This window comes from Rhinopithecus bieti, unplaced genomic scaffold (assembly GCF_001698545.2).
Source record: "Rhinopithecus bieti isolate Rb0 unplaced genomic scaffold, ASM169854v2 scaffold_41913, whole genome shotgun sequence".
NCBI lineage: Eukaryota > Metazoa > Chordata > Mammalia > Primates > Cercopithecidae > Rhinopithecus > Rhinopithecus bieti.
Window position 1 is genome coordinate 1,294,891 of NW_016818964.1, and position 17,582 is coordinate 1,312,472.

General features: G+C 46.8%; 1 protein-coding gene across 1 annotated transcript in view; it reads right to left on the reverse strand.

The window, feature by feature from the left end:
* Positions 1-10,080: 10,080 nt before the first annotated feature.
* Positions 10,081-17,582, reverse strand: part of LGMN (legumain) — a 43,648-nt gene continuing 36,146 nt past the window's right edge. The window contains exons 11-14 of the mRNA XM_017857894.1: positions 16,282-16,482; positions 12,795-12,965; positions 10,931-10,998; positions 10,081-10,652 (exon numbers count right to left, since the gene is read on the reverse strand). Of these exons, the coding sequence (XP_017713383.1) occupies positions 10,610-10,652; positions 10,931-10,998; positions 12,795-12,965; positions 16,282-16,482 (483 nt within the window). The 3' untranslated portion in view covers positions 10,081-10,609. The remainder of the gene's footprint in view (positions 10,653-10,930; positions 10,999-12,794; positions 12,966-16,281; positions 16,483-17,582) is intronic.

The window sequence follows — 17,582 nt, forward strand, 5'->3', positions numbered from 1 at the left end:
GGTCCCCTGGGTGCAGGGTAGACATCTCTTCCTTCACCCCACATACACTCACAGATGAGCCTGCCCGCCCCACTTAGCAGGCCCGAGGCCGTGTCTGCAAAGCCGGGCACACGTTTGTGAGTCTGGTTACCAGGTACCCGCTCAGCTGGCCGGGATCCAGGACTCAGATGCCTCCTGCTAAGAGGGATCATCAGGTGGAGGAGAGGGAGCAGCTGTGGCTGGCAGCAGGCCCTACCGTCACAGGAAGGTCACGTGGAGCAGGGCTTTGGAGAGAAAAGTGCCACCTCCCAGTGGCGGTTTTTCTCCTCCCCGGTTTGCTGGGAAATGCTGGCTTCCAGGAAAGCTGTACAGGAACCTCATCTTTGCAGCCCACGCAACCCTAAGCCAGCAGGAAACTGAGATGTTTGACTTCAGGGTCAGAAAACCTACTCAGCAATACAGTGGGAAAAATGGAACTAGAGCCAGAAGACCTGGACTCCAGGCCAGCTGCAAGCCCTGTGCACATCCTTAACGGCTTTGTGCCTCGGTTTCCCCATTCTTAAAATGAGAACACATATTATATCCTAACCTTCCAGGCTAGTTGCAGGGATCCTCCAAGTTCCTGGGTGGGGCAGGTGGGGAAGTCTCAGATCTTCTTGAAATGGTAAATCAATTCAAGGCTAGCAAATATGGGCACGGAGGGTGTTCACTGCCAAAGCTGCATGGTTGAGGGGACAAGTGGAGCTGAAATCAGAGCCTACACCCTGTCTTTGGGCCTGTGTCCACTCAGAGGAAGGGACATCTTTTCCAAATCTGTGTGAAGGGATTTTATGGTCTAGAGTGAGTACCGGACTCAAATCTGGGGGTTGCTGAGCAACGGGGCTACTTTCAGTTCAGTGTGACCAGCAGAAGGCACAGCACTTTACAGGTCCTGCAGAATGGATGGCGTGTAACCAGCCTGGAGCAAGGAAAGAGGCATCCTGGAGACAGGGGTGTCTGCACTAGGTCTTGGAAGATAAGAGGTTGGCCAGAGCAGATGGGAACCGAAGAACCCCTTCTAGACTATTTGAAGACAGTTTTCCATGGGTCACTTGCATTTCTGCGTGTATAGTGAAAAGTCATTGGCAGCTTTTATTCCAGACTGTGTTTTTAAGATTACTCGAGTATCTTGGAAAATCCAGATAGTTTCTCCCTCCTGGGAAGACAGCAGATTTTTTCTCCTGACGAGGATGATAAAGTCATACTTCTCACTTTGGAGAATAATGTCTCCTTCCAGGGCAAAACGTGGGCAGGAGTGCTAGCCACCTTCTCTAAATGATTGAGTTTCCCAAGCTTGAGATTCCTGAGCCGTGACACGGACCCACTGTGTGCTCAGCATCCACCCGGGTCCACCTCTGTAACACTCAGGGGACCTGACACATAGGAGTCGTCAAAACAAACATAAGGCTCGTGCACCCTGCTGTGCAGTGAGTCATAAGAGTCCTTTGTCTTTGACACTGGAGTCATATCTGCCAGCACCTATGAGACTGCACAGGCTGCCTTGCTAGCCTGCAAGTGGGTAAAACCCCAGACTCCCGACAGTTCTTGACAATGAAGAAGGAAGACAGTGAAAAATCATGGAAAAATTAATAAGACTATGCGGTATGCAAGGGAACCAGCCACTTCAAGATGGCTTAAACATAAAGCCTGAGACGAGAAGTGGGAGATGGGCCTGAGTGGGCAGGTTGGACCAGGCCCTGAATGATCTTGACTGGCAGCAGACGGAGTCTGGAAATCCTCCACCCATAATTAGGAGGGAGGTATGAACGGGGAAAGGGTTGTGGGATGGGAGGCAGAGTTAAGTTTGGGAAATGTTGAACATGGAAAATCAGCAGAATGTGGTGGCCGACTGGAATGTGTGAAAGGAGAGAAAGGATCCTAGAGAAAACTTCCAGATTTCTGGCTTGGATGCTGTGATGAGGGGCGGTGCTATCAGCTCAGCGTGCGGGAAATGCAGGCTGGAGGGCAAACAAAATGCATCAGCTTTGGGTGTGTGGAGTGTGAGGGGCACGCAGAACACCAAGTAGATGTGGGGTCAACAGGGGCCTCTGTTCCAGTTAAAGGTCAAATATTCTGCAGAGGGGAGGGCGCTCCTGCCTCCAGGAAGTCCTTGCTTGTCTCATAGCAAGCACCCGGGCCCTACTTCCAGTCCTCCTGGCTGGCTTAGTGACCATCGCCTGTGAAAGGCTGCAGCCACCTCAGCTGACTTCATGACTTGTCCTCGGTGAAATGCAGTGACCAGTTCTCCTGGGGACAATGAAAACATACTACAAAGATGTGGCCCCTAAACAGCTAAAAAATGCAATCTGCTGTGTCAAAAAGAGCTAAGAAACATGAAAAAAATGGAAACAAGATGTGTGGTGCAGTGGTGCACGTCTATAATCCCAGCTACTTGGGGGTCTGAAACAGGAGGATCGCCTGAGCCCAGAAGTTCAAGACCAGCCTGGGCAACGTAACAAGACCCTATCTCAATAATTAATAAATAAATAATGTTAAAGACATGAAAGAATAACCTAAATTGGAATTAGGAAAACTTAGATAATAGAACTGAGGAAAAAATTAGAATCGTTTCAGAAATAAAAACTGAGAAGGAACACAAGATCATAGAAACACAACTAAAAATGCATTATTTGGAAAAGAGGATTTTTTTCTTATTTTCTTCTTATTTTTTTTTTTTTAAAGACAGGGTCTTGCTCTGTGGCCCACGGCAGCCTCCAACTCCTGGGCTCAAGTGGTCTTCCTGCCTTAGCCTCCCAAGTAGCTCAGACTACAGGTGTGCACCACCGTGCTCAGTGAATTCCTTTCTTTCTTTCTTCTTTCTTCCTTCCTTCCTTCCTTTTTCTTCCTTTCTTTCCTCTTTTTTCTTTATCTCTTTTTCTTTCTTTCCTTCTTTCTTTTCTCTATCTCTCCCTCCCTCCCTCTTTTTTCTTTATCTTTTCTTTCTTTCCTTCTTTCTTTTCTCTCTCTCTCCCTCCCTCCCTCTTTTTTTCTCTTTTCCTTCCTTTTTCTTTTTTTTCTCTTTCTTTTCTTTTTTCTTTCTCTTTCTTTCTTTCCTTTCTTTTTGTTTCTTTCTCTGTCTCTCCCTCCCTCTTTCTCTTTCTTTCTTTCCTTTCTTTTTGTTTCTTTCTCTGTCTCTCCCTCCCTCTTTCTCTTTCTTTTTTCTCTTTTCTTTCTTTTCCTTCTCCCCTTCCTCCCTTCCCTTCCTCCCTCCCTCCCTCCCTCCTTCCCTCACTCTCTCTTTCTCTCTCTCTCTCACTCTTTTTCTTTTCTTTTTTTCTTTCTTTGACAGGTCTCACTGTATTGTTGCCCAGACAGGTCTTGGACCCCTGGCCTCAAGTAATACACCTAATAGGAGGTGTGTAGCTGGGATCATAGACGTGAGTCACCAAGATGGCTGATAAAATATTTTTCAATACAAAAGAAATAAGGCCAGGCACCCTAGCTCTCACCTGTAATCCTTGCACTTTGGGAGGACGAGGCAGGCAAATCACCTGAGGTCAGGAGTTGAGACCAGCCTGGCCAACATAACAAAACCCTGTCTCTACTAAAAATAAAAAAATTAGCTGAGCATGGTGGTACATGCCTGTAATCCCATCTACTCAGGAGGCTGATGCGGTAGAATCACTTAAGCCTGGGAGGTGGAGGCTTCAGTGAGCCGAGATCGCGCCACTGTACTCCAGCCTAGGCTGCAGAGTGAGACTCTGTCTCAAAAAAAAAAAAAAAAAAAAAAAAAAAAAAAAAAAGAGGAGGAGGAGGAAGAGGAGGAGGAAATGGAAGCCAAGTGTGATGGCGTTCGCTTGTAATCCTAACTACTAGAAAGGCTGAGAGGGGAGGATCCCTTGAGCCCAGGAATTCGAGGTTGCAGTGAACTGTGATGGTGCCACCACACTCCAGGCCTGGATGACAGAGTGAGATCCTGTCTCTTTAATAAAAAAGAAGAAAAGAAAAGAAAGGAGACGAGACGAGAGGGAAGAAAGAGAGAAAGAGAAAGGAGGGAAAGAGGGAAGGAAGGAAAGAAGGGGCTGGGTGTGGTGGTTCATGCCTTTAATCCCAGCAATTTGGGAGGCCAAGGTGGGCAGATCACCCAAGGTCAGGAGTTCAAGACCAGCCTGGCCAACATGGTGAAACCCATCTTTACTAAAAAATACAAAAATTAGCCAGGTGTGGTGGCACGTGCCTGTAATCCCAGCTACTCGGGAAGCTCAGGCAAGAGAATCGCTTGAACCCTGGAGGTGGAGGCTGCAATGAGTCAAGATCACGCCACTGCACTCCAGCCTGGGCAACAGAGTGAGACCCTGTCTCAAAAAAAAAGAAAAAAGAAAAAAAAAAAGCAAGTAAGGGAGGGAGAAAGGGGAGGAAAAGAAAAGAAATCAAAGATACCAAAACATAATCCATGAAGGAAAATTGGCCTTTATTAAAATTAAAAACTTCTGATCTGCAAAAGACACAGTTAGGGAAACGAAGAGACAAGCCACAAACGGAAAGAACATATTTGCAAAACACAGATCTGACAAAGGACTTGGATCCAAAGAATACAAAGAACTCTTAAACCTCAACAGTAAGAAAACAAACACCCAACTAAAAAATGGGCAAATTAATCTGGAATTAGACACCAGAAAAAAAAAATTGGCATAAGATCACCCAAGAAAATGCACAGAGGGCAGATAAGTATATGAAAAGATGCTCAATGTGACTTGTCATTAAGGAATTGCACATTAAAATGAGGTATTACTACACACTTACAAGAATGGCCAAAATCCAAAAAACTGACACAAGCCAGTGAGGAGGCAGGGCATGAGGAACTTGCATTCATTGCTACTGGGAATGCAGGACACTGCATCTGCTTTGGAAGGCACTTTGGCAATTTCTCACAGCGCTAAACAGTCTTACCATACGATCCATACAACTACATTGAAAACCTAAGTCCACACAATGGTTGAATCAAACACAGGATTTTTAGGGTAGTGAAACTATGAAAACATAATGGATATTGGACATTTTGCATTTGCCAAAATAGATAGAACTTCATAGTTCAAAGAGTGAACCTTGATGTGTGCAGATTTTAAAATATCACTTAGGAAGTTAGGGGATCCCAAGATGGAACACAGACTATTACAATATAATCTAACTATATTATAAATGTATGAAACATCCCCACTGAAGAGAATGGGGGAAAGAAACTGCCCAAGTAATTTTGGGAATGAGGCTGTTAGAGTAAAGGCAAACAGAACTGTGTATAAGTATTGTACTCTGATAAAGTTGTTCCCCAGTGGGGAACAATTCTGATGTTGCCATGCATGTATACTAGAATCAAACAATTAATTAAACAGATGGTGGATGGTTGGTGTCACATTTTTATCTCTGATGGAGTGGGAGTTTACAGATACGAAAGGGCAGGAGGCTAGAATGATCCATGTAGTAATGAATTAGAGTTGGAGACATTAATATGAACTCACATATGGTTTTACATAGAAATATTTATAGGTATGTGTACGTATACACATGGATGTGTACGTAAGCACATATATATTTCCTTGCTGTGTCAGCTGAGAGGACCTAGAAGCAGCCATACCCCAGGACCAACAAACACACCTAGTACCCAGATCTTGGTTTATAATATAAATGTTCCAGTGAAAGGAACTAGGGCTCCTTGGAGAAATGGCTGATGCTAGGACTGGGGCAGGAAATACGTAAGATGAGCCTGAAGCATCCTGTAGTACAGACAGTTAAGGAAGTCCTCAAACAAAAACAAGAATACCTGTGTTGAAGGGGGGTGCAGGGGAAATGTCAAATGGACACAGCGGCCAATTTAAAGAGCTCCCATTAGCCAAAGATGGAATAATCTGAGCAATAAAGTATTGAATTACAGCCGGGCGCGGTGGCTCAAGCCTGTAATCCCAGCACTTTGGGAGGCTGAGACGGGTGGATCACGAGGTCAGGAGATCGAGACCATCCTGGCTAACATGGTGAAACCCCGTCTCTACTAAAAAATACAAAAAACTAGCCGGGCGAGGTGGCGGGCGCCTGTAGTCCCAGCTACTTGGGAGGCTGAGGCAGGAGAATGACGTGAACCCGGGAGGCGGAGCTTGCAGTGAGCTGAGATCCGGCCACTGCACTCCAGCCTGGGCGACAGAGCGAGACTCCATCTCAAAAAAAAAAAAAAGAAAAAAAGAAAATGAGACAAAATCAGAACGGAATCTGCGTCAAAACTAGATGGAGATATTTTAACATAAAAGGAGGATAAATGAAGGTTATCTATTAGAATAAGAGTTTGTAAGAAAAATTTAAAATATTTTACATAAATGACATCAGAGAAATCTTAGAAAGGTGTTTAAGACCGAGTCTCACTCTGTCGCCCAGGCTGGGGTGCAGTGGCACAATCTCGGCTCACTGCAACTTCCACCGCCAGGGTTCAGGCGATTCTCATGTCTCAGCCTCCAAGTAGCTGGGATTACAAGTGTGAGCCAACATGGCTGGCTCATTTTTGTATTTTTAGTAGAGATGGGATTTTGCCATGTTGGCTAGTCTGGTCTCAAACTCCTGGCCTCGAGGGATGTGCCCACTCTGGCCTCCTAAAGTGCTGGGATTATAGGCATGAGCCAACGCTCCCTGCCAGAAAGGCCTTTTTAAGACAAAATATCAAAGAAAAGATAAAAATCAAATGAAANAAAAAAAAAAGTATTGAATTACAACTCAAAGTGCAAAATAAATATCCATGAGTCCATACAGAATGGTGGCTTCATTTTGGACTTCCCAGCTTCCAGAACCATGAAAAATAAATTTCTGTTGTTTATAGGCTACCTGGCTTAAAGAAATTTTGTTATAACAACCTGAGCAGAACAATATAGAAATTGTTTGTTTTTTGTTTTTCATTTTTGGTTTTGTTTTTTGAGACGGAGTCTTGCTCTGTCACCCAGGCTAGAGGGCAGTGGTGCTATCTCGGCTCACTGCAACCTCTGCCTCCTGGGTTCAAGTGATTCTCATGCCTCAGCCTCCCAAGTAGCTGGGACCACAGATGCGTACCACCACACCCGGCTAATTTTTGTATTTTTAGTAGAGATGGGGTTTCACCATGTTGGTCAGGCTGGTCTTGAACTCCTGACCTCAGGTGATCTACCTGCCTTGGCCTCCCAAAGTGCTGGGATTACAGATGTGAGCCACCATGCCCAGCCAGAAATCTTATAGAGAATGGCTTAATACAAGGGATGGAGAGCCCATTTCTACTGGGGACCTATGAACTATATGAGGAGGGAAAAGGCCAAGGCATTGTGACTTATGAAACTGTCATGTATTGGGAAATGCAACATAGCTGCTTTCAACTTTTAGAACCATGAACGTTCAAGCTTCTTTATTTATTAAATAAGTATACTCTCATTCTATGGGGGGCACAAAAAGAGAAAAGCAGGGTCATTATGGTAGTTAACAGTTCTAGAAGACAGAGGAACAAATTTTTTACTACCTATATCTTAAGGCCTTTTAAGGTTCTCCCGTTAGGAAATGCAAATCAAAACCACAATGTGATACTACCTTACTCCTGCAAGAATGGCTATAATAAAAAAATAATGGATGTTGTTGTGGCTGTGCTAAAAAAGGAACACTTTTACACTGCTGGTGGGAATGTAAACGAATACAACCACTATGGAGAACAGTGTTGAAGATTGCCTAAAGAACCAAAAGCAGCTCTACCATTTGATCCAGCAATCCCACTCCTGTTTATCTATCCAGAGGAGAAAAAGTCATGATACAAAAAAGATACTTGCACACGCATGTTTATAGCAGCACAATCCACAATTGAAAAACTATGGGGCCGGGTGCAATGGCTTATGCCTGTAATCCCAGCACTTTGGGAGGCAGAGGCAGAGGCAGGTGGATCACTTCAGGTCAGGAGTTCAAGACCAGCCTGGCCAATATGGCGAAACCCCATCTCTGCTAAAAATACAAAAATTAGCTGGGCATGGTGGCACATGCCTGTAATCCCAGCTACTTGGGAGGCTGAGGCAGGAGAACTGCTTGAACCCGGGAGGCAGACGTTGCAGTGAGCCAAGACTGTACCACTGCACTCCAGGCTGGCTGACAGAGTAAGACTCTGTCTTTTAAAAAAAAAAAAAAAAAAAAAAAAATGGAACCAGCCCAAATGCCCATCAATTAATGAGTGGATAAAGAAAATGTATATATACTGTGGAATAGTACTTAGCCATAAAAAGGAACAAAATAATGGCATTCACAGCAACAGGATGGAATTGGAGACCATTATTCTAAGTGAAGTAACTCAGGAATGGAAACCCAAACATTGTATGTTCTCGCTTGTAAGTGGGAGCTAAGCTATGAGGACGCAAAGGCATAAGAATGATACACTGGAGTTTGGGGACGGGAGGGAAAGTTGGGAGGGGGGTGAGGGATAAAAGCTTACACAATGACTGGGTAGTGTACACTGCTTGGGTGATGAGTGTACCAAAATCTCAGAAAGCACCACTAAAGGTGGTAATCCACCTTTCCCCAAAACACCACCTATTCCCCAAAAACCTATTGAAATTAAAAATAAAATGCTGTGCATAATACATAGAATTGTTGTCAATTTTAAAATGAAATGAAATTATCTTTTTTTTTTTTTTTTTTTTTAAAGATTCTCCCTTTAAAAACTCTCCTTTTCAGTATTTGCTCTCCAGTTTGCCCACTGTTGAGCACTGGCAACAGCAAATTCAGGGTGTTTCTCGTACTTGTTACCTAAAACCTCAGAGCTCCCCCAGATGTTTAGGACATTAAAAGTTCTTTATCCCAAAGTCATTTGATCAGCCATATGAGGCCCTCATTGAGAAAGGATAATCTGTACTGAAATGAAATGGGCCCATTAGAAACAAGAGTTTCACCCTTGAATTTATCACAGACATAACCCTCTCTGCCAGTATCTCACCTTCCAGGCCATAACTGCAAATGTTAAAGGAGTCAATCATTGCTAAACAAGATAGGTACACCTAAAGACAGACGGTCAGAAGTGTCAGGGTGTGTTAGGGTTATTTTATTTATTTATTTTTTTTTTGCTTTCTCCCTATCTACCTAAACAGCCATCTAGCTAACATGGCTTTTTTAAAGCAGCTTCATAGCACATAATTCCTCCATTCAAAGTGTACAATCACTCCTGTAATCCCAGCACTTTGGGAGGCCAAGGTGGGAGGCTCACTTGAGGCCAGGAGTTGAAGGCTGCAGTGAGCCATGATCGCACCACTACACTCCAGCCTGGGTCACAGAGCGAGACTCTGTTTCAAAAAAAAAAAAAAAAAGCATACAATTTGAGAACTTTTAGTGTGATCAAATTTGCCTAACCATTACCACCATCAGGTTTTTTTGTTTTTTGGGGGTTTTTTTTGAGACGCTCTTGTTACCCAGCCTGGAGTGCAATGGCATGATCTCAACTCACTGCAACCTCCACCTCCTGAGTTCAAGCAATTTCCAGCTAATTTTTTTTTTTTTTTTTTTTTTTTAGACAGAGTCTCGCTGTCTCACCCAGGCTGGAGTGCAGTGGCGTGATCTCGGCTCACTGCACCTCCGCTGCCTCCTGGGTTCATGTCATTCTCCTGCCTCAGCCTCCCGAGAAGCTGGGACTACAGGCGCCCTCCACCACACCTGGCTAATTTTTTCGTATTTTTAGTAGAGACAGGGTTTCACCGTGTTTGCCAGGATGGTCTCGATCTCCTGACCTCGTGATCCACCCGCCTCGGCCTCCCAAAGTGCTGGGATTACAGGCGTGAGCCACCAGGCCCGGCCAGAAACAACTTTTGAGGAGTGGGGAGGAGAAGGTGAAGAAGGTTGGAGGAAAGAAGGGTACTTTAAACTGTCCCTGGAGGGTCTGCAGAGGAGATGGGAAAGGCATTCCAGGGCAGGAGGAACAGCAAGGAGCAAAGGCACAGGAGGCTGCAGAGCCCAGGGAGTACAGAGGAGCAGAAAACAGCAGAGCAGCAGGAGGGGAGACTTGGGGTGATGAGGCTGAAAAAGGCGATGACGGAGGAGGCCCCCCACTAGGAGGTGCAGGAGCATCAACCACAAAGTCAGGGTCGGAAGAGAATATTTGGGTTCTGTTATAAATCTTTATTTTTTAAGACTTGACCACTTGCAGAATTAAATACAAAAGCAATCAAAATCATAATAATTTCTAAAACAGTTTTCCATTTGGGGCTTGAGGCCCTCTTCAATAAAATCATTCTGAAGATTGAAAGAGGTTTTGGTTCAAATTTCTCCGAATAAAGACTCCTTTTGAGAGGGGCTACTTCAGAAGCCCCCATGAACTTCCTGCTCCTTAAAACTAATGGGCAAAACCAAAACACAACAAAACAACACACCTCCTAGGAAGCAAATATGACCCTTCTCGATACAGAGCTTTCCCCACCCCAATCTGTAGTTTTTCAGAAGAGACTGGGGAAGTAGGTAACAGTGAGCAAGTCATCCTGTGAAGAAGGCCCTGGAGCGAGCCCTGGAGTGGGGGCTCCCCAGGAGGGCCTGGAGCAGCGGGGGACTTCTCACTCCACCTCTCTAGTCTCTGATCAGGACACAATCAGTGGGGCACTCACACTTGGAAAAGCTTCCAGGAGGCAGCTCTCTAGTAGTGACCAAGGCACACGTGGTCCATGGACAATTTTATCCTGCAACAGACAGGAAGAAGAACTTGGTGAGCCGTGTCAACGCTGAAGAAAGGCAGACAAACACAAACCCACATGCAGCAGGTGGGCAGTGAGGACAGGCCCGCCCAGCAGCTGTCACTAAGAACGCGGCTTCTGGACCCCACTGACAAATGGCTCTAGAGGAAAGCTGGAGGGAGCTCCTGGCAGAAGCGAAACTGCCCACTTGCAGAAGAGGATGGCAGCCCCTTCTGCTTTCAGAACGACATCGACCTTCCAAGTGCCACCGCTGCGTTAGTTACCTGTGAAGTGGATACGGCTTCTCACAAAGGTTGACCAGCACGTACAAATGTCTCAACGCATACTCGTACTGGGAGAAAACAAACAGGACGGAATGAAACATCCTCATCTCACCACACAATCCACTCTGCTTTTGCAGTTACAGAGGGAAAGCATCTTGGCCAGTGGCTCTTGCCCTACTTTGGTTCATGGATCCTTTCCCAACCTTTAGATAATCTGGTGATATTTATGGACTATCCCCCAGGAAAGAGGCACACATGCCAGGGTTTGCAAGCAAGTGGGGGGGGGCTGGCGGGGCGCTGCACTCTCAAATCTGAGGGCAGGACTCCTGACGGGGAACTCCCGATGGCTCTGCTCCCCGCCATGGCCTGGGATCTCCCCGCGAAGTCTGCCTTTTGATTCTGGGAACCTTATTCTGGGAGGGACACGCCAGCAAGGGAGATGGATGGTGCATGAAAGCCACACAGGATCACATCAGGGAAGAGTGAAGCAGCCGGGATGTTTATCTTGAAACAAACTTCAGGGGAACCCAGAACTCTATGAGAACAAAGGAAGAGGTTCACTGTGCATGACTCCAAGGTCAAAAAACCCAGACCGGGTCGGGCACGGTGGCTCATGCTTGTAATCCCAGCACTTTGGGAGACCGAGGTAAGGGGATTGCCTGAGGTCAGAAGTTCTAAGACCAGCCTGGACAACATGGTGAAACCCCGTCTCTACTAAACATACAAAAATTAGCCAGGCGTGGTGGTGCGTGCCTGTAATCCCAGCTACTCGGGAGGCTGCGGCAGGAGAATCACTTGAACCCAGGAGGCAGAGGTTGCAGTGAGCTGAGATCATGCCACTGCACTCCAGCCTTGCTTGGCAAAAAGAGCAAAAGTGCATCTAAAAAAAAAACAAAAAACAAAACAAAGACTGGAGGGGTAAAGTCGAGCTACCTCAACTCTGCCCCAGTGTGAAAGCAGCCAGGGACAACAGGGAACCGAGCAAGATGTGGCTACGTTCCAATAAAAAACATTTTTTTTGGAGACAGAGTTTCACTCTGTCGCCCAGGCTACAGTATAGTGGCACAATCTGGGCTCACTGCAACCTCCACCTCCCTGGTTCAAGTGATTCTCCTGCCTCAGCCTCCGGAGTAGCTGGGATTACCGGCGTGCACCACCACGTCTGGCTAATTTTTGTATATTTAGTAGAGACGAGGTCTTACCATGTTGGCCAGGCTGGTCTGGAACTCCTGACTTCAGGTGATCCACCCACCTTGGCCTCCCAACGTGCTGGGATTACAGACACCAGCCACCATGCCCGGCCCTAATAAAACTTTATTTACAAAAACAGGTTATGAGGGAGAAACAGGCCTGTAGGCCAGTTTGCCAACCTTTCTCTAGGATTGAAGCACCACATGCTACTGACCAGGAGGCTTTTCAGCTGCCTTCTAATTCTACATCTGCAGAAACTCAGCACTTCTCCTCCATGGGCCACACCTGACCTCAACTGTCTTGGGAAGAGGTCAGAACAGACCCAGAAGGCAGAAGATGTGTGTGGCTGGTGTGAGGGGCAGAGGCGAGGATGGGGATTGGCAGGGACAGCAGAAGTGTGAAGAGAAGTAACTGTTTTTCAAACTAGAAGTGAGAGCTGTCATCTGTCATCTATGGCTCTGGTAACTCTCCTACCACTGGGACGAGAGGAGTGTTCTGGGGCCAAGATTTAAAATCAGTGAATTTGGACAACCTTCGTCCTCTCTGAAATGAGCCCCCTGTTTCTTAGCCTGGATGGAACCTTCTATAAAGTTGTCCATCCAATGTGACTGCCGGGGGACAATATGAATTCAGCTTCTGGATTCCAGACGTGGGGAGAGCCCCGCTGGCTCACCGTGGGGGAGTGCCAGTTGAAGCAGTGGGTCCGGAAGTGCAGCAGGGCCTCTGGGTAGCAGCTGTGCCCTGTGAGCGGGGCTCTCTCGGACAGGAGCTGCTCCACTTCAGCCTCGGATGCTGCCAGCAAGGAGACGATCTTGCGCACTGACTTCTCAATGAGGTGCCTGGCCTGGGGAGAAACGCGGCCTGTCAGAATGTGCCTCCCTGAACATGGTCTCTCGGGGACCCAGGAACAGTGAGTAGTGTATTCGAAGGCTTCTCCACACAGCCCTCAGCCTCCCATAGGTTCGAGGAAATAACAATCAGTGCGTTCCAAGAAAGGCGAAAGATGTCTGTGCCCACTTCTGCGACAGACAGAAAGACCTGCCTCTTGGGGATCTTCCAGCATGATGCAAACATTTGTATCAAAAAACAACCACTGCAGCCGGGCGCGGTGGCTCACACCTGTAATCCCAACACTTTGGGAGGCCGAGGTGGGCAGATCACGAGGTCAGGAGATCGAGACCATCCTGGCTAACACGGTGAAACCCCATCTCTACTAAAATACAAAAAATTAGCCGGGTGTGGTGGCGGACGCCTGTAGTCCCAGCTACTCAGGAGGCTGAGGCAGGAGAATGGCGTAAACCCGGGAGGCAGAGCTTGCAGTGAGCTGAGATCCGGCCACTGCACTCCAGCCTGGGTGACAGAGCGAGACTCTGTCTCAAAAAAAAAAAAAAAAAAAAAAAAAACAACCATTGCTGTGGAGAAAGGAGGTTGCAGAACCTGTGCCCCAAAACAGACACTGTGCCGTGAGGGTGCTGTGTTCACGGGCACCTCTGCCCACTCAGGAAACTAGCGAAAGTTTACACAGTGGGGCACAGAGGGACTCTGTTTTCTTTCCAGATGATGAAAAACAGCATCATAAAGAGGAAAGTGCTTCTACACTACCCTCACTCTGGCCAGGCACAGTGGCTCACGCCTATACTCCCAGCACTTCAGGAGGCTGAGGCAGGAGGATCACTTGAGGCCAGCAGTTCCAGACCAGCCTGGGCAACACAGTGAGACCCTGCCTCTATTAAAATAAAATCAAAAAAACTCAAAAAAAAAAACACCTTTCACTCTAAAAGCAAGCTCTGTCCTACCCACTCTCCAGCCAGGGTTGGTTTGCTTCATATCTGAATTCCACAAAGACCCTCCACCCACTGTGTGTCAGACCAGCAGTTCTCCCGGCGTGGTCCAGAACCAGACTCCCCAAGAGCTCTCAGGCTCCGGAAGGTCTTCCCTTCCTCAACTCTGTATCTTTACAAGGCTGGATTTTCTTCTTACACTTCAGCCAAAAGAACAGTGCCCAACAGCGAAAGCAGAAGCCAGTTCAAAGATCCAGCTGTCTTCTAGTAATGCCGGACACAAAAGAGATCCCACACAAATGGAAAGCAATGCCACTCTTCTCACCAAAGTGGTTTTGTTTTGGAAAATGGTTATTTTCATAGAAAATATTAATGCAGAATGTTATTTGTTACAAATACTGTTATTCGTAAATGAGTTAAATATTTTTAAATCTTAGTTTTAATTTTTTCATAATAATCTTTTACTGTACATAAAAGTGTAACTATGCAATAGTTAAATGGTCTTAGAAATAGTTTTCTAATTGGCAGCAGATACCAAAGAAGTCCTATATGATTTACACAGTTGTTTAAGCAAACATAAGAAAACTCTTGAGCCTGGTGTGGTGGCTCACGCCTGTAATCCCAGCACTTCGGGAGGCTGACGCAGGTGGATCACTTGAGGCCAGGAGTTTGAGACCAGCCTGGCCAACATGGTGAAACCCCATCTCTACTAAACATACAAAAATTATCTGGGCGTGGTGGGAGTGCCTATAATCCCAGCTACTTGGAAGGCTGAGGCAGGAGAATCGCTTGAACCCAGGAGGCAGAGGTTGCAGTGAGCTGAGATCACACCACCGCACTCCAGCCTGGGCAACACGAGCAGAACTCCATCTCAAAAAAAAAACCAACAAAAAAAACAAAACCTCTGGTTCAGTTTCTGTGCACCATCAAAAATGTCCTTTCATCTCATCCTAATTTAATGGAATACATATCAATAGACATAACCCACCATGAACAAAAGCCCTTTGGGATGAATAATTTAAAGAGTATAAAGGGGTCTGGCCGGGTGAGTGGCCCACTTCTGTAATCCCAGTACTTTCAGGGCCCAGGTGGGAGGATCACTTGAGCTCAGGAGTTTAAGACCAGCCTGGGCAACACAGGGAGACCCCAGCTCTATAAAAAAAAAATACATAAAGAGGCCTAAGAATGAAAAGTCTGAGAACTACTGTGCTACACTGCGTTTGACAGCAAAACTAAAAATATGTCCTGGTTAATACAGCTGTCACACACAGGGTACCAATTTTGGGGATAATTAGATATACACACTTAAAACAAACCACACTGATTAAAAAAAAGAATCTTGCCTAGATGGTGGATCACCTGAGGTCAGGAGTTCGAGACCAGCCTGACCAACATGGTGAAACCTCGTCTCTACTAAAAATATAAAAATTAGCTGGGCGTGGTGGCACGTGCCTGTAATCCCAGCTACTCGGGAGGCTGAGGCAGGGGAATCACTTAATCCCGGGAGGCAGAGGTTGCAGTGAGCCGAGATCACGCCACTGCACTCCAGCCTGGTGACAGAGCAAGACTCTGTCTCAAAAAAAAAAAAAAAAAAAAAACTTGCCTAGAAAACTCAGGCCATATTTCAGCACATCCATCACTGTGCTGTGCTGACAATGGGGACAAGACTTAACAGAGTTGGCTTTGTGGGAAGGGACAGACAGCCCTCTGCCCAGCATTCCAGTGAGTGCACAGCTGTAATTTACGTAGCAATTCTGCCAGCTCCAAACACACTGATGAGCTACTGAAAACAGACTCAGTGATTGGAAAGGATGGCATGGCACTTTAGAAAGAATTTTAGGCATGACTATATTTTTCTGAGAATAGCAGAAATTTTTGTGGATTGGAATTTTTTTGTTTGTTTGTTTAAGAGAAAGAGTTTTACTGGTTGCCCAAGCTGACCAGACTCAAGGAATCCTCCTGCTTCAGCCCCCTCAGTAGCTGGGACTGGAGACACATGCCACTGTACCTGGCTCTGGATTTTTAAAATGAATATGATTAGCTAATAACTTAATAAGCAACAAAATAAAAATATCCTCTAAGCAACAAGGTATAAAACAGGGAAACACCCATGTACATGGCTTCTTGGCACGATACAGGGGAGACGGCCCCCATTCCACTGCTCCCTACTGCCGAAGAGGTCAAGGTTACTCATGAAGATGGGAGGCAACCACGGCTCTGCCCACCTGCTTCCGTTACATGGAGGACAGAGGCTGGCTTCCGTCCCTACACACTCCTGCATGGCAGGGAGAACAGTCAGGAGGCAGGGCCGTGCTCATGCATGCTGCCCACCTGGGCTGGGGACAGCACCTGGGCACTGCTCCTTTCACCCCTACTCACATCCAGATGCTGCTGGATCTCCTCCGTGAGCTGCCTGGACTCCTCCAGATCATTGGTGTTCATCAGTTTCCTCTTCATGATCGTGAGGGGCACGTCAGGGCTGGGGGTGAGGTCAAGGTGTGTGACTGGAGGCAGGGAGAGAGGAGAACTGGCTTTGTGCTTCATACCCTGAAACTGCATCACTTTCATGGTAGAGATCGTCTGGGGAGAGAGACAGCAAGAGAGAGCGAGAGAGAAAGCAAGAGAGAGCGAGAGAGAGACAGGGAGAGAGAGAGCTGGTTTGAGTGAGAGGAGCAGATGTGCCCAACGTACCCCGAGTCCGGCCTCTCCATCAGAGGCTCACATTTACTCCTCATGCTTTCAGGACCACAGGGCCACAACTGCAGCCTGAAAAGACATGGTCACCCCAGTAGTATGCAGGCAATGCAAGGGAGCCCCTGAAATCTACTAACGAGTGACTCAAAATGCCTGACATCCTTTGCAGCAGAACTGCTATTCTTTCACCAGACAGCTCTGGTCCAAGCTCTGCCTGTGGATCAGCAGTGCCTTTCATATGTAAAAAGAATAGCAGTTCTGCTGCAAAGGATTCCAGGCAAAGAATGTCACCTGCAAAGGATGCCGCCTATCCAGGCGGGTGACCTGTATATGCTCACCCACCCGCACTCACCTGCAAATCCCTAAGGGCCAGTAGTGGGAAGGTACAAAGCGTCTGCCCAGGTTAGAGCTGAAGTCTGGGTCCACTGGGAAGGGCAGAGCTAAGGTCACAGAGAGGCCAGGCTGATGCTTGGCATCAAGAGTTAGCAAATGGGCAGAGCGGCCAGGCTCAATCTGGCTGCAGTGGTCACTACAGACCGGCTCCCAATCAGAAGGGAAAATGCTGCAAGCGTTCTGTTCCTAAAGCAAGCAACAATAATCTAAAGACAGTTCTAAAATCAACAATACCACACACACAAATCTACACAAAAACAGAGTTTGGAGAAGATCCACCACAACCCCTCAACCAAGATCAGAAATGGCCAATGCTGAGGATACTGTGACGAGAATGGAAAGCCCAGGGCAGAGCCCCCACATGGCCAGGGCTATGCCACCACTGACCCTGCCTTCTCTGGGTCACCTTTCCCTGGCCTTCCCTCTGCTCCAACTCTCTCCTACACTGGCTCAAAAGCCTGACCAGGTCATGGTGCCCTGGGTGCAGGTCTCATGTTCCCCAGCCCATGCTCTACTGAAGGGCTAACGATGGCTGGATTTACTAAGTCCAGCTTCTTCTAGAAGGCCAATGCTTGCGCCCAAGGAACAGATCT